The sequence below is a fragment of the Babylonia areolata genome, chromosome 16, assembly GCF_041734735.1.
Source record: "Babylonia areolata isolate BAREFJ2019XMU chromosome 16, ASM4173473v1, whole genome shotgun sequence".
Lineage (NCBI taxonomy): Eukaryota > Metazoa > Mollusca > Gastropoda > Neogastropoda > Buccinidae > Babylonia > Babylonia areolata.
Window position 1 is genome coordinate 8,094,942 of NC_134891.1, and position 24,000 is coordinate 8,118,941.

Consider the following 24,000-nt stretch of genomic DNA (forward strand, 5'->3'; position numbering starts at 1 on the left):
CGTACACAGAAACCATGGGTGCCTGCACACCCACGACGTACAGCGAAGGGTTAGTTCGTACACAGAAACCATGGGTGCCTGCACACCCACGACGTACAGCGAGGGGTCATTCCTTCTTAGAAACCATGGGTTTCTGCACACCCACGACGTACGGCGCGCAAAATTTTAGGCGACATACGGGAAAGGTTAAGTATGTGTAAATAAACCTGCGTTCAACGAAGAAAAGGTGGGTACAGAATACTTTATTATCTCAACAACAGAAATTCATTTGTGCTGCTAAGTTTCAGTTTCAGTTTCAGCTTCTCAAGGAGGCGTCACTGCGTTCGGACAAATCCATATATGCTACACCACATTCACTAGGCAGATGCCTGACCAGCAGCATAACCCAATGCACTTGTCAGGTCTTGAGCGCGTGCTTATGTATTTGTGTACCTATCGGAGTGGATTTCTTTTTACATAATTTTGCCAGAGAACAACACTCTTGTTGCCATGGGTTCTTTTTCTCTGCGCCAAGTGCGTGCTGCACACGGGACGGACCTCGGTTTATCACCTCATCTGAAAGACTAGACGCTCAGTTTGATTTTCCAGTCAAACTTGGGAGACAGGGCCAGAGCAGGATTCGAACCCCACGCACCCTCACGGACTCTCTGTATTGGCAGCTGAGCGTCTTAACCATTCAGCCACCTTCCTCCTGTGGTGTAAAACACATAGACAGTACACGAAATTCACGGTGAGTCAACATGTAAACACAAAAGCCAAAAAAAATGCTTACACATCAACCTGGAGCAAAACCATGCATACAATCAATAACCACAGCGGACAACAACAACACAACAGAAACCCTTTAACAGGTAACTAAAAGTGAATCCCATATGCACCATCACAGCCGTACATGTGCAAATAATAATCACAGTTAAAACTAAGACAGGCATAAAATAGCATACTAAAAGTTCACAGCCGTACATGTGCAATAATAATCACAGTTAAAACTAAGACAGGCATAAAATAGCATACTAAAAGTTCACAGCCGGACATGTGCAAATAATAATCACAGTTAACAGACAGGCATAAAATAGCATACTAAAAGTTCACAGCCGTACATGTGCAATAATAATCACAGTTAAAACTAAAACAGGCATAAAATAGCATACTAAAAGTTCACAGCCGGACATGTGCAAATAATAATCACAGTTAAAAGACAGGCATAAAATAGCATACTAAAAGTTCACAGCCGGACATGTGCAAATAATAATCACAGTTAACAGACAGGCATAAAATAGCATGCTAAAAGGGGCGGATAGTAGTTTGCACAGGACAGGAATGTCAGACCCCTGCCGGAGTCTGCACTAGTTGGGTCACGGTTAAGTATGTGTAATTAAATATGAGCTTAGAAGATGAAGAGTAGGGCGGATAGTAGTTTGCACAGGACAGGAATGTCAGACCCCTGCCGGAGTCTGCACTAGTTGGGTCACGGTTAAGTATGTGTAATTAAATATGAGTTTGGAAGATGAAGAGTTTATTTGTCAGTGACCTTTCTTTGCCTCTCGTCTTTCTGACAGGCTGGTGCTGCTGATAACGACATCACATGTAGCATCTCAGTGTATGGACAGAGCTGTTACTAATATAAAAATTATTATTTATTTATTATAATATAATAATTATTATTTATTTATTTATTTATTGATGTAAGCTTATCTATTATTCATTCACCTTTTTTTTTTCTCAAGGCCTGACTAAGCGCGTTGGGTTACGCTGCTGGTCAGGCATCTGCTTGGCAGATGTGGTGTAGCGTATATGGATTTGTCCGAACGCAGTGACGCCTCCTTGAGCTACTGAAACTGAAACTGAAACTATTACTAATATCACTTACAGTGAAAAGACGTTTAACTAAAGAACGAACAGAGCTGTTCCTTTTGGCAGCTCTGTCTGGTATATTTCATATTCGATAAATTACAAAACCTGACAAATTGTGTGTGTGTGCATGAGTGCGTGAGTGTGTGCATGCGTGTGTGCATGTGTGTGTGTGTGTGTCTATCTGCCTGTCTGTATGAATGCACAAAGATCCATGTGTACTTTGTACGTATGCACTGTCAATTGATATTCCTGATTAAACTGATCTCATCCCTGCGTGTGGTGGGATATGACTGAGTCTTTTTCCAGCAACACTCTTTCACTTCATTTGCTATCAAGACGTGTAAAAAGATTCATGTGAATTTACCCATGTGCCTTGCAGTAACCAAAACGCGTTGCCTTCAGCATATGACTCCCTCATCTTTGCATGTCATTTGGTGTGATGTGATGCACTTTATCTGACCCATATTTGTCACATGATTTGATGTGATCAGATTCGACAGACAACTGTATCAATTATCTTAACCATTCTACCACCCTTCCATTAACAACATTCAAGAACTTACGCCATTCAGCACGACCCAAGGCACATACTGATGCGGCGGGTTGAGAGCGTTAGTACGCAGCGCCATCTGGTGTTCCAACTGGTTCCCCTCGCTGCTGTTGTAACAACTCAGAATTTGCTCCAGTGGGAGGCCCTGCTTCCCTGCACACTGAAACCACACCAAAATACGTCACATGAACCAAGTACTTCAGGCGAACCACAAAATGTTATAACTCATCAGGATTTCCTCCAGTGGGAGATGCTGCTTCTCTGCACACTGAAACCACACCAAAATACGTCACATGAACCAAGTACTTCAGGTGAACCACAAAATGTTATAACTCATCAGGATTTCCTTCAGTGGGAGATGCTGCTTCTCTGCACACTGAAACCACACCAAAATATGTCACATGAACCAAGTACTTCATGCGAACCACAAAATGTTATAACGTGTCAAGATTTCCTCCAGTGGGAGATGCTGCTTTTGTGCACACTGAAACCACACCAAAATATGTCACATGAAGCAAGTACTTCAGGTGAACAACACAATGTTATAACTCTTCAGGATTTCCTCCAGTGGGAATATGCTGCTTCTGTGCACACTGAAACCACACCAAAAATACCTCACATGAGCAAAGTACTTCATGCGAGCCACACAATATATGAATGACTAAATCATGCGAACCACATCACAAGTGCATTCAAGACGCCATTCAATGCATGTACAGCTCGAGTCTTTGAATCGTTTTGTCTTCATTTGCATGTTGTACCGTTTTGCCTGCCCCCAAGACCGGCTGCCACTTTGTAATGGCTCACATACACATATGAAAATGTACAGAGTAAGAACTTCTTCTTCTTCTGTGTTTGTGAGCTGCAACTCCCACGTTCATTCGTATGTACACTAGTGGGCTTTTACGTATATGACCGTTTTTACCCCGCCATGTAGGTAGCCATACTCTGCTTTCAGAGGGGTGTGTGTGTGTGTGCTGGGTATGTTCTTGTTTCCATAACCCACCAAACACTGACATGGATTACAGGATCTTTAACGTGCGTATTTGATCTTCTGCTTGCTTATACACACGAAGGGGTTTCAGGCACTAGCAGGTCTGCACATATGTTGACCTGGGAGATCGTAAAAATCGCCACCCTTTACCCACCAGGCGCCGTCGCCGTGATTCGAACCCGGAACCCTCAGACTGAAAGTCCAACGCTTGGCTATTGCGCCCGTACAGAGTAAGAACAAATACCAACAATGACACACACTTTAAAGCAACAACAAAGAATGAATAATCACCGTGCTGCCACCCCCCCACCCCACCCCACACCCCCTTCCCTTCCATCACCCAATCACTCTCTCTCTTTGCTGCCGCCCCCCCACCCCCCACCCTCTGACCCCCACTCCCAATCCCCCTCCCCCATCTCAAGGACATTTCATTAAACGGTTCAAAATAAAATCTAAAAAGTTGTTAACCCTTTGAATACTGAAACCTGGTGAGGTGAGATCATTGCAGCAAGAATCTGAAGTATATTCACCACTTTTCTGTGTACTTTGAGGAGGTGTTGTTCTTCTTCTTCATCTTCGTTCGGGGGGCTAAGACTCGTATGTAAACATGAGCGGACTTTTACAAATGTGACCACTTTTAACCGCTGCCATGTTCGTAGCCATACTCCGTTTTCAGGGGAGTGCATGCTGGGTATGTTCGTGTTTCCATAACCCATCGAATGCTGACATTGATTACGGGATCGTTGAACACATGTATTTGATCTGCGTGTGTAAACGCATGGAGGGGGTTCTGGCACTAGCAGGTCCGCACATATGTTGACTTCGGAGATCAGAAAAATCTCCACCCTTTACCCACGAGGTAGAGTGACAGGGATTCGAACTTGGGACTCCCAGATTGAAAGTCCAACACTTTAACCACTCGGCTGTTGCGTCCGTCAGTAGTGTTGTTGATTTTGCCGACCAAAGTAATTCATTGCCAAGAGGTCAAAGAAGTCATCACAGATCATGGTAACTGACATCCTGACCTGCAAGCTCTGTCTTATCTCAGTGATGCGACAGCCTTTCACTGACACACATACTCGTCAGCAACAGTCAAAGAGGTAAAGGGGGAAAAAAATACAAAATAGGAAACGGACGGTTGTGTGACTCACTGTCTTCACGGCTGCCATAGGACTTCGCTGTGACGACTCGACGCAGTAAATGAAGGGCATGATTTGGTCCATGTTACCACCCAGGGCATGAATGGCACACGTCTGCAACACAGCGTATACAATTATGATACATAGTTTGATAATGACTTTCTGGAAAGTCTGTGTGTGTGCGTGTGTGTTTGCATGTGTGTGTGTGTGTGTGTGTGTGTGTGTGTGTTTGCCTCTGTGTGTGTGTGTGTGTGTGTGTGTGTGTGTGTGTGTGTGTGTGTGTTTGCCTGTGTGTGTGTGTGTTTGCCTCTGTGTGTGTGTGTGTGTGTTTGCCTCTGCATGTGTGTGTGTTTGCCTCTGCGTGTGTGTGTGCATGTGGAAGGATGAAGGGGAAGGTGAGTTATGTGTATGACTGTATGCTGTATGAGTGTGTGTGCTTGTGTATTCATACATGCTTTCACGTGTGCATACATGCATGCGTGTTTGTGTGTGTGTGTGTGTGTGTGTGCGCATGTGTGTTTGCACATGCATGTCTGAGTGAATGATAAATGTACATCCAATAAATTGCACTGATAACCTAAAACAGTAACATTCCAAATAATGTTTGAATCTACAATCAAAATATCACACACTGGTTTTGAGGCTTCTGCCTACTGTTAATGATGGAGTCGCTAAAGTGAGCTACACACCACTTACCTCAAGCAAATTGCCGACACATTCCTGTTTCCCATGTTGGCACTGGAAAACCCATCTGTCGCCCTGTTTCGATTCCTGGGAGCACACACACACACACACACACACACACACACACACACATAGAATCAGTTATCAAGAAGTCCCATCTCCCTCACTAAGTCATTCGTTATTCACTGACAAAAAGATATACTTATCAAGGTCCCAACTGCTGCAGCAAAATATACGGTCAGCATCACAAACTGATGACTAGGATGCAGGTTCAAAATCTGGGTTTTTTTCCAACCATGGCTGACTCTCTTATACCCAGACTTGACTGAAAAGAACACATAGCAACATAAGTGGTTGTCCTCTGGCAAAATTCTGTAGAAGATATCCACTCCGATGTGTACCCACGTGTAAACGCATGCACTCAAGGCCAGACTCAGCTCACTGGGTCATGCAACTGGTCAGGCATCTGCCTAGCAGATGTGGTGTAGTGTGTATGGGTTTGTCAGAACACAGTGACGCCTTCGTGAAACAGAAAATCTGCACAAGATGCAGGGCTATATAAATACATCTAGTAGTAGTGGTAGTAGTAGTAGTAGTAGTAGTAGTAGCAGTGGTAGCAGAATCATTATTGTGATTATTATTATCATTATCATCATCATCATCATTATTATTATTATTATCATTATTACTATTACTATTATCACTATCATCACTATTATTATTGTTGTTGTTGTTGTTGTTGTTATTGTTATTATTGTTATTGTTGTTGTTATTATTATTGTTGTTGCTGTTGTCGTCCAGAATCTGACCTCAGGATCAGTGACACTGTATGAATAGTAAAGCTGTTTATTTATTTATTTATTTATTTGATTTTTTTAAAATTATTTAAAAAAAATTTTTAATTATATTATTATTATTTAGTTAGTTAGTTATTTAGTTAGTTTTTTGTTGTTGTTGTTTTTGTTTTTTTGTTGTTTTTTGTATGCTCATAGTTGACTTCATCAAGTTTTTGCGCCTTATACATATTATTAGTAGTAGTAGTAGTAGTTCTTTTCTTATGTTTTTTTCTTTCTTTTTTTCTCTTTTTTCTTTCTTTTCTTCTCAAGGCCTGACTAAGCGCGTTGGGTTACGCTGTTGGTCAGGCATCTGCTTGGCAGATGTGGTGTAGCGTATATGGATTTGTCCAAACGCAGTGACGCCTCCTTGAGCTACTGAAACTGAAACCGAAACTGTTGTTGCGGTAAAGTTCATTCATTACACCCACAGAGGACACTGGCTGGACTTTGAAACACGTTATTCCATTCAACTAAAGGCTACAACACAGAGAGGTCTGCATACAAAGAGAGTCAGACTAGGAACGCTGTGAGGGGTTACTGACGCCAGGGAAATAAAAAGAGCAGAGAGACGGAAGCAAAGAGAGTGCTGCGTATCATCCTGGGAAAGAATAGTTGATTGATTGATGTGGATACTTATATAGCGCCTATCCTTGGTCAGAGACCAAGCTCTAAGCGCTTTACATACACGGGGGACATTTGCACCACAGGCTGCCTACCTGGGTAGAGCCGACTGACGGCTGCCACTGGGCGCTCATCATTCGTTTCCTGTGTCATTCAATCAGATTTCAGACGCACACACATACACACTCAGACAGACATGTAACATTTTACGTGTATGACCGTTTTTTTAATTTATTTACCCCGCCATGTAGGCAACCATACTCCGTTTTCGGGGGTGTGCATGCTGGGTATATTCTTGTTTCCAAAACCCATAGTTGGCATTCCTTGACTGCGGAGCCAGTTATTTTTTTTAGAGTCTCTGCAATCCTTCTGCAGGCAGTGCTGTGGTCTAAGGAGTGAGAAAGATTGCTGGGGTTTTTTTGTTTTGTTTTTTGGTTTCTTTAATCAATTATATACCATGCTTCTTTAATGCATGTATATACATATCAATTGTGATTGCTCTTATCTCAGTTTCTCACTTAAGTTTTTGAGTATTGTATGTGTGATGGAGTGTAAAAAGTTGGTGCATCTATTTTACGGTATATATTTGTTGGTCTTGTCAACTGTGCTTTTTATAGAATCAATAAATGTGCTTTTAAGTAACTTTTTACAATTCTTTTATATCTCTGTTCTACTGTATGTGGTTTATTCAATTATTTTTAGTATTGGATTTGTAGAGCGCTTTAGAGCTTGCTTTAGCTTGTGTTACAGCGCTATCTAAAATTGAATTGTGTAGGATAATATGGTATACAATTATACAAAGTACATAATCATATAGTATCATCATTGTCATAACTATTATCATTATCATTAGTAGTAGTAGTAGTAGTAGTAGTATCACTACAGACATCTCCTATGATTCCAGCCCCTGGCGGGACACACTCACCTGAGCGTTGCCGAAGGGGACGAGCGTCAGGTTCATGATGTGCCCCACCTGGGTGAAAGTTTGGTACAGCTGCTGTGTGATGAACTGCCTGCAGTCTGGGCACAGCGACTCGTAGTACAGCTCAAAGTCCACCGGAGACGCCTGCAGATCCTCCCTCCACACCGACTCTTTGCACTGGTCGTACACCTGAAGATGAGCAAAGGTAATCGCTAATTGTATTTTGACACGCGTGCCAGCTCGTTTTGCATACCGAATATTCTGTGTGTTATCTCCCCACACCGACTCCTTGCACTAGTCATACACTTGAAGACGTACAATGGTAATCACTTGTTATATTTTGACGTGCGTTCCAGCTCATTTTGAATACTGAATATTCCATGCGTCCTCTCTCAATACTGACTCCTTGCACTGGTCGTACACCTGAAATTGAACAAAGGTGGTCACTTGTTGTATTTTGACATGCATTCCAGCTTGTTCTGAATACTGAATATTCTATTTGTATTTGTATTTGTATTTCATTTTATCACAACAGATTTCTCTGTGTGAAATTCGGGCTGCTCTCCCCAGGGAGAGCGCGTCGCTACACTACAGCACCACCCTTTTTTTCTTTTTTTTTTCCTGCATGCAGTTTTATTTGTTTTTCCTATCGAAGTGGATTTTTCTACAAAATTTTGCCAGGAACAATCCTTTTGTTGCCGTGGATTCTTTTACGTACGCTTAGTGCACAATGCACATGGGACCATGGTTTATTGTCTCATCCGAATGACTAGCGTCCAGACCACCACTCAAGGTCTAGTGGAGGGGGAGAAAATATCGGCGGCTGAGCCGTGATTCGAACCAGCGCGCTCACATTCTCTCGCTTCCTAGGCGGACGCGTTACCTATAGGCCATAACTCCACATGTGTCCTCTCTCAATACCAACTCCTTGCACTGGTCATACACCTAAGGGAGAACAAAGAAAAAGAACAAAATGATTTAAAACCATTGAACCCAGGGGAGTTCACAACCTTGACAGGTTTCCAAGCCATACTGATACAGAAAATATATAACTGTTTTTCCTCCAAATTATGTGTCCACAGACAAATCCGCAAATACCGTAGAGGTTTGTTCTCTTTCGTTGTGGTTTATGCATATATGTAGGAACGTGAGAACCATTTTAATAAGATGAATTTTTACACCAGAGCAATACCTGGGTGCAGAACTCAATGAGTTAATTGCATATAGGCCTGTGACCCGTTGCAAGCGTTATCTACATTGATAAAGAAACCTACATAAAGGCAACATCCTCACTTTAACAGTTAAAAGTCATTATAGTGGAGGTATGCAAATAAGACAATGGCAAAACATACTGTTATTCCTTGGGTAGGTGTTGGTACAAACATATGATTTATGATTTCCCTATGTTCATTTAGAAACCAGAAGTAGAAACTTTGAAATATTTTGCTGAAATATATGTCAAGTCCATCATTCAAAATACTTGCACACTGTACAAGCTGGTTCTTTTTATGGAGTATTTTAACCTGAGGTTGCTGTAGTTTGGGCACTCAAAGAGTATTTATTTCATACCTGAGGGAGAACAAAGGTAATGTTCACTTATCATATTCTGACATGTATGCACTTCAGCTTGTTTTCAAAACGGAGTTTTCTCTGTGTCCTCTCTCTGCATGGATTATTTGCACTGGTCAAATACCTATGAAGAACAAAGGTAGTGTTCGCTTATCATATTTTGACATGCATTTCAGCTTCTTTTGAATACTGGACATTCTGTCTCCACACAGATTCTTTGCACTGCTTATATACCTGAGGAAGAAGAAAGGTAATATTCACTAAATTATACTTTGATGTACACCTCAATTAACTTGTTTCGAATATTGAACATTCTGTGTCTTTCAGTTTCACCACTGCATTTTTTGTTTCTTTTTTTTGTCAAGACTTTGTATATTCAGCACTGTATTTTGTCTTCTTTCTTGAATTTAAACAAAAGTACAAAGACAAGCATATGGCCAAGCAGAGCAAACCAATAGGCCTAGTTTGCATCAGTTTGACATGGTACAGTATATGACACCAAAACAAGCATTTTTCACTGGCTGTTTTTGTTTTGGTTTTTTTCTAAGTAAATTCACACACACACACACACACACACACACACACATATATATATATATATATATATATATATATGTACCATAAGTTGAAGGAAATCAGTGGAGCAGACTTACTGAAAGAACATTTTGTCAGATTTTCTTTTCCTTGATAAAGAGTGTAATTTTCATTCGAACTCTAAATGGAGAATGTTAAACATTTGATTTTTACAAAAAGAATTTGACAAAGTCATAAAAAGCGGACATGGACAAAGGTGATGTTTGTGGTTCTTCTTTAAAAAGATAAGAAAAGAAAAAAAGGGGGGGGGGGGCTTAAAGCAGGCACACACACACACACACACACACACAACGTGGAAAGGGGCGGAACAGACGAAAACCAACCTTGCACTGAAGAGCGATTTCCCTCGAGTCACACCACAAACTGGGGGGGAATCTGCAGGCGTTTGCAGCTCCAATGGCCACCAAAATGAGCAACGTAGCCTTCATGTTTGCTTTCGGGTCTTTTTGCTTCTGCGGAAATGGAAGGCTGTGTTATATAACTTTCGGAACACAACACGTGATTACCATCTGATTGTTTCCCGTGACTCCTTCGCTGACAGTTACACCCCCTAGTTGTGAAACATCATCATGTGGTTGGGGTCACATGGTGAAGTCATTGTTTATCACGTGAATTGTCCCGGCAATCGAAACAGCTTGCAGTTTTGACGCTTGGCAATTTTTAAAGAAGTACTGGGTGCAAAATTTATTGACCTCGCAGTTCTCTTACGCCCCTTCTTGTGGTATATTTTCTTAGTGGTTTGCTTTTCCTGTCTATTTTTTTTTAAACATCAATGAAAATAAAGTCCTACTCATCAAAAAAGTGTAAACACTGGCTGTTGTTTTTTGGAATGACAATCCAGATTTTTCTTGTTAAGATTTTATGCAGTTTTAATGTTAGTACTGAACAGTTCTAGTGCTTGATAACTCGACTAATTAAACTGAATTTTACGGATGTTAGTGTTAAATGCCAAATGCAATGTTTCGCCTCATTTTTCGATCCTTGTTTTATCAGAGGAACTCAACAGACATAGGATAGATGTCATCATGTTAATCAATACTTTGTACTTCTGGATTAAATCTCCCCTTAAATCTTACGTCTTTCAATGACGACAATTTTGCAAGTATATCACATCGCTGCATTATCAAACTATTCTGGTGATTTCCTTTGAACTTTTACCAATGCAAAAGATTGTCTTTTAAGGTATTGATACCATATTGCATTTCCATATATATAAACACTACATTTGGCCTAGTTAGGGCTTTGAAAAAGTATCTTTATCAGTATAATCAAATCATTACTTCTAATGATTGTTACTTATGATCTTTTTCTTCTGAAACAATGATGACATTCAGAATACAAGTAATTGTTATTAAAGTGCTTAACTATATACAGATTCTAAAACTTTGCATGATATGCATGTTGAATTGAATGGTAGATAATTTCCAGGATCTATTCTGGAACCTTTGCTATTGCCTCAGCCTTCTTCCAGTCTTTTGATAATCCTGATTGTTCCAGAGACTTATTAAATGAATCACTTAGTGGGATACTAATCTCATTGTTTGATTCTTTCAACACCATTGCTTATACCTGGTCAGGTCCTTGGGCTGTTTCAGCTTTTATTTGTCGTGATCTGTTGTTCCATTTCACCATTTTCTTTTCTTGAAGAACCAATTCCTGTATTTACTTTCATCGCTCTGGAAGGCTTTGCCTCTCTTGTTTTGTTTTTTTCCCCCAAGCTCTTGTCGAATAATTTTTCAACTAAAACCTGCAGCCTTGTTTTGACTGCATGCTTCATTGATAATGTAAGATCTTTTTTGGTGTCTGTTGTAATTTTTGGCTCAGTATCCTGCTCAATACAGTATTGACACAAATTCTGCAAGTTCCGGTAGTTCAAAAGCTCAAAACTTTAATATTTTGGCACAATGCTGGTGTGCCCTTTATTTTTATTTTATTTTTTTTTACAAGTGAAACATTCAATTTAGGGCCCCTCTGTGCTTTTAATCTTCACATGATTGATCACAGTGTGAGCATTGGTATGGAGATAGGAGCAGTAGGGAAGTGAGAGATCCCTTTTTGACGACAGACAATTCTTTAATAATAATTATTATTGTAATAATAACAGCAACTCAATTCCAGTTCTCAAAGAGGCGTCACTGCCTTCTGACAAATCCATGCATGCTACAACACATCTGCTAAGCAGATGCTTGACCAGCAGCGTAACCCAATGCGCTCAGTTGATTGCAACAGACGTGTCGATTCGTCATATGGGTCATTTCGCATCCTTTTTAAGCTTGTAGTAGTAGTCTTCAGTTTAACGTCTTCCACTAAGTGATATTAGGCAGGGAAAAAAAAAAGGGGGGGGGGGGTGTGGAGGGAACGGTATTGGGCAGAGGGTGAAAAATGGTGTGTGTGTGCGCATGTGTGTGTGTGTGTGTGTGGTGGGGAAAGATACAGAGCACTGGAAAAAATAAAGCATTAAAACGGGAGACATAGGCACAATATAGAAGGAAACGCTAACATCAAACAACTGTAACAACTATAACAAATGTCCAATTGGACTATGCAGCAAACCTTCTGCAACAGCAGATAGCATCTTGAAATTGTCAAAAATACATTCAAAAGAATTTTCCGAGAGGTTTGGTAAAAAACAGAGTGTGTGTGTATGTGTGCACACAGGCCTGGTTTTGTTTGTTATCATGTATATAATTGCACATCAATGTTCTTACAAAATGACAGTATCTGTTCTAGAGAAGACTGGAAGTAACGAGGAATTTTAACACAAAGCCTTTGAAGAAGTATAAAGTTAAAACTGCAAAGGACACACACACACACACCATGGCCATTGTTCACAACAGCCACACACACACACACACACACACACACACACAAACACACACACACACATTTATAAGGAAAAAATGAAAACAAAAACATTCACCACTGTAAAATAAGAGAAATATTTATAGCATTTATATCTGCAATAATAAACAGTTTGCATGCATTCCATGAATGTCGAAAAGACACAATACAAGGTCAGAAGGTCATCAGTTGTACACAGTTAAATAACACAGTATGGCTTACATTTCGCAAGAGTCATGAGCTAGAACTTGACAAATAAGGCTTTTCATCATGTTTTGCATTCACTCTGTGCATGTATGTCTGTGTGCATTTGTGTGCATGTATGTGTGTGTGTATGTGCCTGTGTATGGATGCTCTGATTAGTGAACAGGAATGTTTGCTGAAATCATCTTGGAGTCAAATAGTTTATTACAATAAAAAGTGTGCCTTGAGCAAAGAAGGCAGAAGGTTTAAAACGTTTTCTGAAAAATACTTAGATTAAATATGTGTGTGCGCACATGCATGTTTGTGTGTATGTATGTGTGTTTAACTGTTATTGTGAAAGACTCAGATGTTTTGTTAGCTTTTAAAATGCTAACTGGAACCATTCACAGCCAGATGTACACTGAGTCTGTGCACCTGGCTGTGCTGTAAAAAGCCAGATGACAGAAGGAAAATAACTGTTCAATATCTACACAATACTGTTTCTTAGTATGAACTGTCAATGATATTCAAAATGTGTCTCTTTTATTTGAACAGTTCTGTTATACCTGCATTTGCAGTGCCTTGGAGATTCATGCATTTTGATAACGCAAAAACATTCAAATGCACCAAGAACCCCCTACACTTTCTTGAGTCGAAACCTCACAATGTAACTGATAACGCAACATACAAGACTCTTTTATTTGAACAGTTCTGTTATACCTGCATTTGCAGTGCCTTGGAGATTCATGCATTTTGATAATGCAAGAACATTCAAATGCACCAAGAATCCCCTACACTTTCATGAGTCGAAACCTCACAATGTAACTGATAACGCAACATACAAGACTCAACAAACAAAATGAAAATACTTTATGCATGAGTATGTATCCAAATTTTCGTAACAACAATGAACCAGCATTCAGGAATCAAGCATACCATGATATATTTTCCATCCAAAAATGATTCAACTCGTGTACATCAGACGCTGCAAATGTCCGCACGCAGCACTAACAAATGCGTGTCGGTCAACTATTTCATGATGGCAGTCCAATATCCCAGTCACCTCAAGTCAGAAGTCTGGTTCAAACCTCATACAGACACCTCAGGAGTCTTCCACGTTCCTGTCAGACACTTTCAATGTAATGTACACTGCTTACAGCACACACAGCGGAAACAGCCATCACAGGGCTGAAAATCTCTCAAAATCAAAACCTGAAAAAGAAAACTGCTAAATGATGCCCCCCGAAAGAAAAAAAAACCCTCTATATTACAAAGTGATAGAATGAAATATATATTTTTAAAAAATCTAAATTTACACTTCTTTCAATCATACATAATTTGTAAATGATACAAAAAACCTCTACATCATAAAATGACAATTGTAATATACAAACCAATTTAAAAGTAAATACCCTCCATCAAAAAATACTGGTAAATAATACAAAAACCTCTACAAAATAAATTCACACAAATAAAAAGAAATTTCAAATCAGCCTTCCGCCTTCCCTAAAACAGCAATAAACAGTAAATGATAATATGAAAAATCACCTCTACTTTATAAAATGACATAACTATAAAGATTTAAACTAAATTTCCCTCCATGAGAAATAACTGATAAAGAATACAAAATCTTTTTTGAAATCAAATGAGAAATAGTGTTGAAATATTATTTCAAAAAAGAAAAGACAAATGAAAAATATCAAATTCTTTAATAAACCCCTAACATATCTCACATGAAACATCACAAAAAGGGATCTTCTGTCAAATCAGCACTTAAGGGTTGTGTGTTTTTTTTGTTTTTGTTTTTTTTTAATTCCTAACTTTTCAACAACAAAAATTTTACATCAACACTAAAAAAAAATGAATCACAAAATGTATGACTGTGGATTAAAAAAATTTAAAAATAAATAAATAAAAACAAAGCTTTCAAAGGAATAGTTCAAAACTTGTGATTGATTCCCAGCAGTTTCAGATTCAAGGTGTTAAAACATGCACACTGATCCATGAATTCAACACCACATCTGTATGTGTGTGTGTGTGTGTGTTTGAGCATATGTGTGTGTGTGTGGAGGGGGGGAAGCTGTGGAGAGGGGTGTGGCAAGGTGGATGTGTGGTTGAGTGTATGGTTGGGTGTGCGGGTGGGTGGACTGACGGTTGTGTGTGTAGGAAGTGTGGGATGTAAGGGGTGGGGGTGGAGTGACGGTGCTGGAGGGGGAGTGTGTATATGGGGGAGGGTGTATGTGTGTGTGTTGTGGGTCCCCCCCCCCTCCTGTTCAGTAGCAATTGATAAAAATAAAGAATATCTACACTGCACAGAGGCATCTCATTGAATCAGCAGCTCACTGATAACGCATTACAACTTTCTTTCTTGATTTATAAATGGAATGAAGGTGAAGTATTTTCATCAAACATGCATGCATGATTGCACACACACACACACACACACACACACACACACACACACACACACACACACACACCTCACTCTCACTCTCTCACATACACAACAGCATACAGCATCACTCATCTCATCAGTCACTGACATCTATGAGAAGCAAAGGTGTTGGCAAGTTGTACAAGCAAAACGGTTAAGGGTATGGCCGGCCATTTGGTTACCACAGAGGTTTTTCCACTGAGATAGTACAGAACAGCTGGAATACTAACCTGTTATCCTTGCTAATAATAATTATGATGATGACAGAAATAATAATACAATAATAATGATCAAAATCGTAATCATGATAACAAAAAAAACGTTATAAATAATAATGATAGAGCATTCTATCCAGAAACCTGCACTAGTTACTTTATAAAACACATGATATTATACATAACACACTTCCTCAAAGTTACACATGCACACCAAAATGTATCAAGCAAACTAATTTTGACTTGAAAGACACTGTGGCTGAACTGATAATTATAGAAGAAGAAAAAACAAAAAAACCATTCATAGGCCTACTGACTGCCGTGGTGAAGCGGTTAGCGATGCGGAGTGACAACTGGGACCACCCAAGTTCGAACCCCCTCACAGATGGTAATCTCCAGCCTACGGCTGGCTCCTACCCACAAATGAGTTTGCTAAGGGCTCAAATGAGAAGACCGAGACGGCACAGTCGATGGTCATCCACTTTCTCGAATGCATGTTTGGGAATGTTGCTCAAATGTCTATCGTACTCATACTCACACTCAACCAACTCCATCTCAAAACAAAAAAAAATTCAAGCATGCTCAAATCAAGGAATAAGCTACACAAAAATGTCTTGTACATGAATTCATGACCATCATCATTATGTTGTGATAATAGCATAAAGAAATGAATAGGGTGTAAATTTTTTTTTTTTTTTTTTTTTTTTTTTTTTTTTTTTACTTTCCAAAATATAATTATGTACATGTTATTAATCTTCAAGGACACCTTGAAGACAAACCTCAAAGCTTGTGACATTGGCATCACTTCCTGGGAAACTGATGCCTTTTACTGCTCTCGCTAGAGGATGCTGTGTTCTAGTGGCATAAACACGTTTGAAAACAAGCAGGGCTCAACTTCTGGAGACATTTTCCCTTGCAACACCTGTGGGAAGTGCTGCGCATCCAGAATCGGCCTCTTCTCTCGTACGAGGACACACACCTACAGATAAGCCTGCCTGCCTACTCATCCGTCGGTCCGACGGGAGACTCCATCATCATCATTAATCAAAAGCTGAAAGGTCCCACAGCTTTTAGTTTTATAGCCAAGGGGCAGTGAATTCATATCCACTGTGTCCAGAGCTCGGCATAGGAAGGTGGGGCCCATCCTCTCCTTCTGTCATAACCTTCCCCAAGCAAAGTCAGGTACTCGTTCAAATACGGATGTCGAGTGACGAAAATCAGAGTGAAGTGCCTTTCCCAAGGACACACAGCACCATGCCAAAACAGGGCCTTGACCTTGAAACAATAGTGAGCACTGGCTCCACACAATGGTATAAATGGATGTATATGTGGAGTAATGGCCTGGAGGTAACGCGTCCGCTTAGGAAGCGAGAGAATCTGATCGCACTGGTTCGAATCACGGCTCAGTCGCCGATATTTTCTCCCCCTTGAGTGGTGGTCTGGACGCTAGTCATTCGGATGAGATGATAAACCGAGGTCCTGTGTGCAGCATGCACTTAGCGCACGTAAAAGAACCCACTGCAACAAAAGGATTTTCCCTTTGCAAAATTATGTAGAGAAATCCACTTCAATAGGAAAAACGAATAAAACTGCACGCAGGAAAAAATACAATAAAAATGGGTGGCACTGCAGTGTAGCGACCCGCTCTCCCTGGGACAGCAGCCCGAATTTCACACAGAGAAATCTGTTGTGATAAAAAGAAATACAAATACAAATATGAGCTTTTATTATTATCATCATGATTATGAGCTGTGAGAGACAAATCCAAAACAAACATTTGTTCTACTTTCCACAATAAAATCTACAGCAATATTCATGACAGAAAGTACAATTCTTGTCAGTCATCAGCTTTTTTGGCGGGTTTTTTTGCTTTTTTTTTTCTTCTTAGCAAAACACAGTCATACTATCTTGAGCAAAACAAATGTGTCACAGATTATCCATTCTACTTTCAACACCTGCATTACAGATGTGTATGTTTGACAAGTCTTTGAACTGTCATGCATGCACGCGCACACACAAGCACACACACACACACACACACACAAACCTACACAGTTCATTACCATAAAATGATTATGTATGAAGTTTTTCTTTGATGGCTGGATATGCAGAGACTGCACACAGAGTTTCATTGTCAAGGATGTGTCATTGCAGCTAGACTGATCCATATCCACTCTACACCTCATCAAAATCTGCTCTGGAAAAAGAAAAAAAAAAGAGGCACACACACACACACTTCAAACATCTATTTAAAGCTTTACATCTGTAAACAAAAAGTTTTGAAATAAAAACTATGTAAGAAAAAAATTTTCACATACACTATAAAGAACAAAAAATTTACCCCCCCAAAAAAGAAGAAAAAAGCCTAAACTGCACATACAAAAAAAAAAATACATACTGCTGAACTGTAAAGCATATTCTCTTCAGAGGCGGTAAACTTAGTTCCTCCTTGTCATGCCCAGAATGACGCAAACAGAAGTCAACAAAACTCACAAATGACAAGCAACCATAATATAAATCAACTCGTTCAATAACGCCCCATAAAATAAAATAAATAAATAAATAAAATTAAAATTTTTTTTTTTTTTAAATCAGTGGCATACTGAAGATAATGCCTACCACTGCTGTGAACACGAACATCAAGGGCATTGACAGAGGGAGCAGGTGAGGGGTTGGGGGGCAGGGGGGGGTGTGGGCAGGGAAGTGGGGGGGGAGGGGTCTGAACGCCCCTTGCACCAAACTTTTAGATCACAGTCGTTAGTGTCAATCAATCATTCATTCAAAGTTACATAAAGCGAAAAAACCGCAAAATATGATAAAAACAAGAAAAATACACAGCCCCCAAAAAATATAAAGCCAAAGACGAAAAAATGTTACACTGATACGATGCACCCGGCATTTGAAAATGTATGACCACGCTGAACAAGTAACACATGAGAAATACAGGGGTGTGGGGGGGTAAAAAAGGGAGCTCTGCTATACTGCAGTAGTTTGGCCTTCAATAGAAGGACAGCTTCAAGAATTCTAACCAGTCTATTGTGACCTGAAAGTTAACGTAATTCCACATGATAAATTTAACCCCTTGGCTGCTGTGAACGAGCATGCTCTCTTCAGTGAAGAGCTGTCACCTCAGTGAGAAAAGACACAGCTTACAGGTCAGGGTGTCAGTGAAGGGCTGTCACCTCAGTGAGAAAAGACAACAGCTTACAGGTCAGGGTGTCAGTGAAGGGCTGTCACCTCAGTGAGAAAAGACACAGCTTACAGGTCAGGGTGTCAGTGAAGGGCTGTCACCTCAGTGAGGAAAGACACAGCTTACAGGTCAGGGGTACAGGTCAGGGTGTCAGTGAAGGGCTGTCACCTCAGTGAGAAAAGACAACAGCTTACAGGTCAGGGTGTCAGTGAAGGGCTGTCACCTCAGTGAGAAAAGACACAGCTTACAGGTCAGGGTGTCAGTGAAGGGCTGTCACCTCAGTGAGAAAAGACACAGCTTACAGGTCAGGGTGTCAGTGAAGGGCTGTCACCTCAGTGAGGAAAGACACAGCTTACAGGTCAGGGTGTCAGTGAAGGGCTGTCACCTCAGTGAGAAAAGACACAGCTTACAGGTCAGGGTGTCTATCATCACTCTCTATCCAGCCTTCTTTCTCTTTGGGGTTCCATCATTTTTTGCACAGCAAAATCTATCACACTGTTGATGAGGACGCAAAACAGAAGAGACTGCTCTTCAAATCTACGCCAAACTGATCTTATTTCACCTAGATTCAACAGTCAAGGGGTTGATGAAATAAAATAAAAATGTCTGCATGATAAATCACACAAGACAACACATCAACACCTTGCCTTATCAATACCACTACTACATTACATTAAATCACTGCGTCCAACCAACTTGATACAATTCAATTACTTTACAATCATACACATCACCACATGACGAGGCGGTTCAGCACAAATACAATGCACCAGAAATATATTGCTATGCCATGCATTAAACTCACATTATCACATAACAAAAAGCAATGCTGAACAGTATCATTACGATATTACACACCGCAATGCCAAATCATGTGAACCAACAACACGAGGCAGCACAGCTAAACACATCAAAACACAACACAGAGCAAACACAACGCAGCGCAAACACAGCAAAAGGGAGCACAAACAATGGCCACCATGCCACATGGAACCGTACAACACAAGAATGGAACAACCACCCTGACAAAACCAACCATTCACACCACCGACAGTTTCCATACCCACCAAATCACGCAATTTGCTTGTATTCAATAATACAGCAGAAATCCGATATAGGATTAATTCTGCAACGGCAGCGATGGCCAGACTGAACAGAGTATGGAAGAGCAACATCAGATTCCACACAAAATTCCTGCTCTACAAGTCACTAGTGGTCTCCATCCTCTTATATGGATGTGAGACATGGACACTGATGGCAGAAACAGAAAGAAGAATCCAAGCATTCAAAACCAAGTGCTTGAGGAGACTACTACACATCTCCTATAAGAAGCACAAGACCAATGACTATGTGCGGAACCTGGTCAGCAACCTTGTTGGGCCCCAAGAACCACTGCTGGCGACTGTCAAACAATGGAAGATGGCATGGTTTGGTCACGTCATACGACATAACACCCTCTCCAAAACCATCCTGCAAGGGACTGTAGAGGGAGGGCGCAGACGGGGGCGGCAGAGAAAGAGCTGGTCCGACAACGTCAAGGAATGGACCAAAATGACGATGCCAGATCTCCTCACGACAGCTGCGAACAGAGCGGCGTGGCGAGCTATGACATCTTGCTCATGTCCCCCCAACGACCCCAGCAGTCGAGGGAATGAGTGATGAGTGAGTGATGAATAACAGCGCAGGCTGATGCTCTCACCTCCAAGGAAGGAAGCTAGCGGCGTTGATGATAAACATTACATACATAAACAACAAACATGGATTTATGTACCACACACCATACACTAACAACAGTGCGCACATACAAACAAGCAAACATACATGCACACACCACCAGCAGAAACACTTCTGTCGATATCCAATGAAAGGCAGAACAGTGTGTTTTGAGAGATTTTTTCAACTAAGGAATCCACATGTACAGGATTAAACTACAATTTTTCAATTGTACAACACATAAAAGATTCAATACAAGATAAGCAAAAAAAATTCTTAAGAGCAAGGGAGGGATACTTGGTGACGAAAGAGTTCAAAATAAGAAACACACAATAAATGATGGTATTGTAATCAAAATTACGCAGTGCTGAAGTTGCCAGCCGTTCTACCATTCTACACACAAGGAAAAGAAAACAAATCATCCAAAACTACATGCAATAACAAAACAATATATCAAACACTCATACTGGCAAATCAAACTGCAAAGGGAAGACAACCGGTGACCAGCAAACCTATCATATATTTTGAAAACAGATAAGAAACTGAGGCAAGAATTCATAGGGGGGGGGGGGGGGATACAGGTGACTGCATCAAGAACACAAAAAGCAAGAGATCACGGAAAAGACAGGCATGGAAAAGACAAGGAAAACTTGAACTTATCAAGAAAATGATAGAACGACTAAAAATTCTTGTGCACAGTTTCCAGACGGTGGGAACAGCGTCACAGAACTGAAAAAGCATCGGAGTCTGGTATCCCTTACCCTATGAGGGATCACAGTTGACCAGACCTGGAATTCACTGCCTTTTTTCAGTCCGTCACAGTCCTTCACTCACATCCTTTAAAACAAACCTAAACAACACTCCTTTTCAATCCGTCTCTACATCTCTGAGGTGTTCTGTTCCATACTGCAAATTCTATTGATCTTATCTATTTCTTCCATGTGTGTATGCATGCATGTGTTTGTGTTTGTGGATGTGTATGTGTATGCATTGATGTGTGCTGCGTGTGTGTGTGTGTGTGTGTGTGTGCATATGTGTGTGTGTGTGTGTGTGCATGTGTGCGTGTGTGTGTGTGTGAAAGCGCTTTGACACGTTTGAAAGTCCTAATATATTTGTACTTCTATTATCATCATAAATACTGATATTACTATCATCACAAGAAATAAAAGAAATATCAGAAGAAATAAAAGACGTCTACAAAAACAGCGTCCCCACTGCGCCAGACAGAAGACTGAGAACAGAACATCACATGAACATTCTAATCGATGCTCCTGGCATCACCACTAAGGCAGTGGGGATAAAACAAAAAAAAATGTTCAAGTTTGGCGGCTGCACACAAGTGTACACATGCACACTAGAAACATGTGCACATACATTAACAAACTGTGTGTATGGCTGAGAGACAAGAGCTTTCAAACAAATGGTCAACCAGAAACAAACACAAAGAGATGGAATGGCTGGGTTAAAAAAAAATTAAAAAAAACAAAAAACAAGAGAGGCAAGGCCTTCAAGACTCACTTGTGATAAATTAAGTCCCCTAGCATTAATTACAGAGTAATTTCCCTTTTTTACTATCTGCACCAAAACATTTGCAAAATAAATAAAAATTCCATGCTTAGCAAAAGAAGTTCCTGTTTGAACAAAAAATGATAATAATGACTCCTCTTGTTGTTGTGTCAGAATAAGAGGTCAAAGTGCCAAGTTTAGAGAATACAAAAAATATAAGTATAACAGTAAATGCAGTTTGCATATAATTAGGCTTCTTTTTTTCTTTTTTTTTTGTGCCCATCCCAGAGGTGCAAGATTGTTTCAAACAAGATGACTGGCAAAGAACTTAATTTTTCCTATTTTTATGCCTAATTTGTGTCAACTGACAAAGTATTTGCAGAGAAAATGTCAATGTTAAAGTTTACCACGGACACACACACACACGGACACAACACACACACACACACACACACACACACACAGACAACTGAACACCGGGTTAAAACATAGACTCACTTTGTTTACACAAGTGAGTCAAAAAAACAGTAAGAGAGACATGGTAACTGTGTCAGCACATCCATAACTGCTCACAGAAATGCCCACTCATAGTTGTCTTTTTCACAGTGGAATGCAAAACCCACAACAACTGACACAAAAATCATGACTGGCTGGCAAAAAAAAAAAAAAAAAAAAAGCAAAAAATTATCCATGGACATTTCTCCAAATATCAAATGAGTATAATCACTGAGTATGTTTTCCCTCACCCAAGTGAGCAACAGCAATACTGTGGGAATGCGTGGGCAAACTTCCAACCCCCTAAAGCAGACAGAAAATACAAGCTGCCTTCAGTCTGTCATGCACTGTAGCAGTTTTCTCGTGACTTAGACTCACGGTCTTCCAGTTTTTTTTGCGTACACCCATCTCAGACATATTCCCACACATTTGACTTGTCTGTTGTTAGTGTCATCGACCATCAGCACTTGTGCTGAGAAAATATTTCAAAACTACTGGCTTATGTGAGACCCTAAATTAAAAATGAAGAAACAGATCAATAAAAATAATAAACACCCAGTACATAAAATCCCCTCATCCCAACCTGGACAAGAAAAAGAACATCCTAAATATTTTTTTCCCATCAATGATTTAAGTCTTTGTATGAAGAAAGAAAAAGCTTCTAAACTAGGACTAATACCACTCTCTCAATTACTGTAACTTCCAGTAAGAGATAAATCTTTTTCCTTTTCTTCTTCAGTCCAAGTCTGACCTAGGCAAACAATCAACGGAATACACCCAACAAAACATTTCTGAAATCTAACGTTCGACCACTATTACCACCACACTTGTTCACACCTGCCAACAACTGCTGTCAATCAATCTGACACTACTGCTGTCAATCTGACACTGAAGCCACACCCATTCATGAACAGAAAATGCCTGGTGCTCCCAGGTGGGTCAAACCGCCACTTGGACAATCTTTCTGCTTGTTATCGTTGTTTGTTGCGTTGTTTTTTCACGGCCCAGTGTCTACACCATTTCAGTGGTCTTGATCCCAGGTCACTCATTCCGAGTCCCCCATACACAGCCATACCCAGGTTCGTCCCCCGCCCCCATCCTTGCATCAGCAGTCCACATGGAAGGTTCTATCAATGTTGGCCATTTAGGACAGCTGACACTGACCTTTTCTTGGTTTTCTCAGGGGCTTGTGGGATGACGGCATCTTAAATTTCATAAAAATCAATATTATTTGTATTTTTTTAAATCCAAGAGTGTGCATCTCATGCACTGTTAGTACCTAATACAAAGTAATAGGCCAAAGACTGGATTACTGTACACTGCACTGCTTACTACTAGCAAACAAAATTAGTCCCTTTTTTTTTTCAGCATTCAAGTTTTAATCAGTAAATGAGAACACGTTTCCTTTTTGTGTTTTCTTTTGATCATGTACACATGTTTGCGTGTGTGCATTTGAACATGTGTTTGTATGCACAAGTGTGTGTATGTATAATAATGTATATCTTTATGCACATTTTTTGTTTGCTTGTGTCTTTGTGTAACTTGGTGCAGTGTGTACATGTCTTATGCATATCGTGTGCTATAAAATACTTATCTTACATTTGCAATCATATAAAAAAAAAAATAACATGTCAAAAATGTGCAACCATATGGCAAAACG

At 40.1% G+C, this 24,000-nt stretch overlaps 2 protein-coding genes across 3 annotated transcripts in view; one reads left to right on the forward strand and one right to left on the reverse strand.

The window, feature by feature from the left end:
- The window catches only part of LOC143291107 (gamma-interferon-inducible lysosomal thiol reductase-like), a 16,469-nt gene extending 6,185 nt beyond the window's left edge, over positions 1–10,284 (reverse strand). Inside the window, exons 1-5 of one of the 2 annotated variants that reach the window (XM_076600735.1) lie at positions 10,087–10,284; positions 7,604–7,789; positions 5,234–5,308; positions 4,550–4,651; positions 2,418–2,564 (exon numbers count right to left, since the gene is read on the reverse strand). In XM_076600735.1, the coding sequence (XP_076456850.1) occupies positions 2,418–2,564; positions 4,550–4,651; positions 5,234–5,308; positions 7,604–7,789; positions 10,087–10,191 (615 nt within the window). In that variant the 5' untranslated portion in view covers positions 10,192–10,284. The remainder of the gene's footprint in view (positions 1–2,417; positions 2,565–4,549; positions 4,652–5,233; positions 5,309–7,603; positions 7,790–10,086) is intronic. The other variant, XM_076600734.1, reaches the window with a different exon arrangement.
- Positions 10,285–12,686: 2,402 nt separating this feature from the next.
- On the forward strand, positions 12,687–20,900 carry LOC143291108 (uncharacterized). The gene is made up of 2 exons (XM_076600736.1): positions 12,687–18,700; positions 18,768–20,900. Exon 2 carries the CDS (start codon positions 19,767–19,769, stop codon positions 20,283–20,285), a length of 519 nt encoding a protein of 172 aa, XP_076456851.1. The 5' UTR covers positions 12,687–18,700; positions 18,768–19,766; the 3' UTR covers positions 20,286–20,900.
- The last annotated feature ends 3,100 nt before the right edge of the window (positions 20,901–24,000 follow it).

What these genes read in the sequence shown, in the direction of transcription:
- LOC143291108 (XM_076600736.1), top strand. Translation starts at nt 19,767, where the DNA reads ATGGCCAGACTGAACAGAGTATGGAAGAGCAACATCAGATTCCACACA.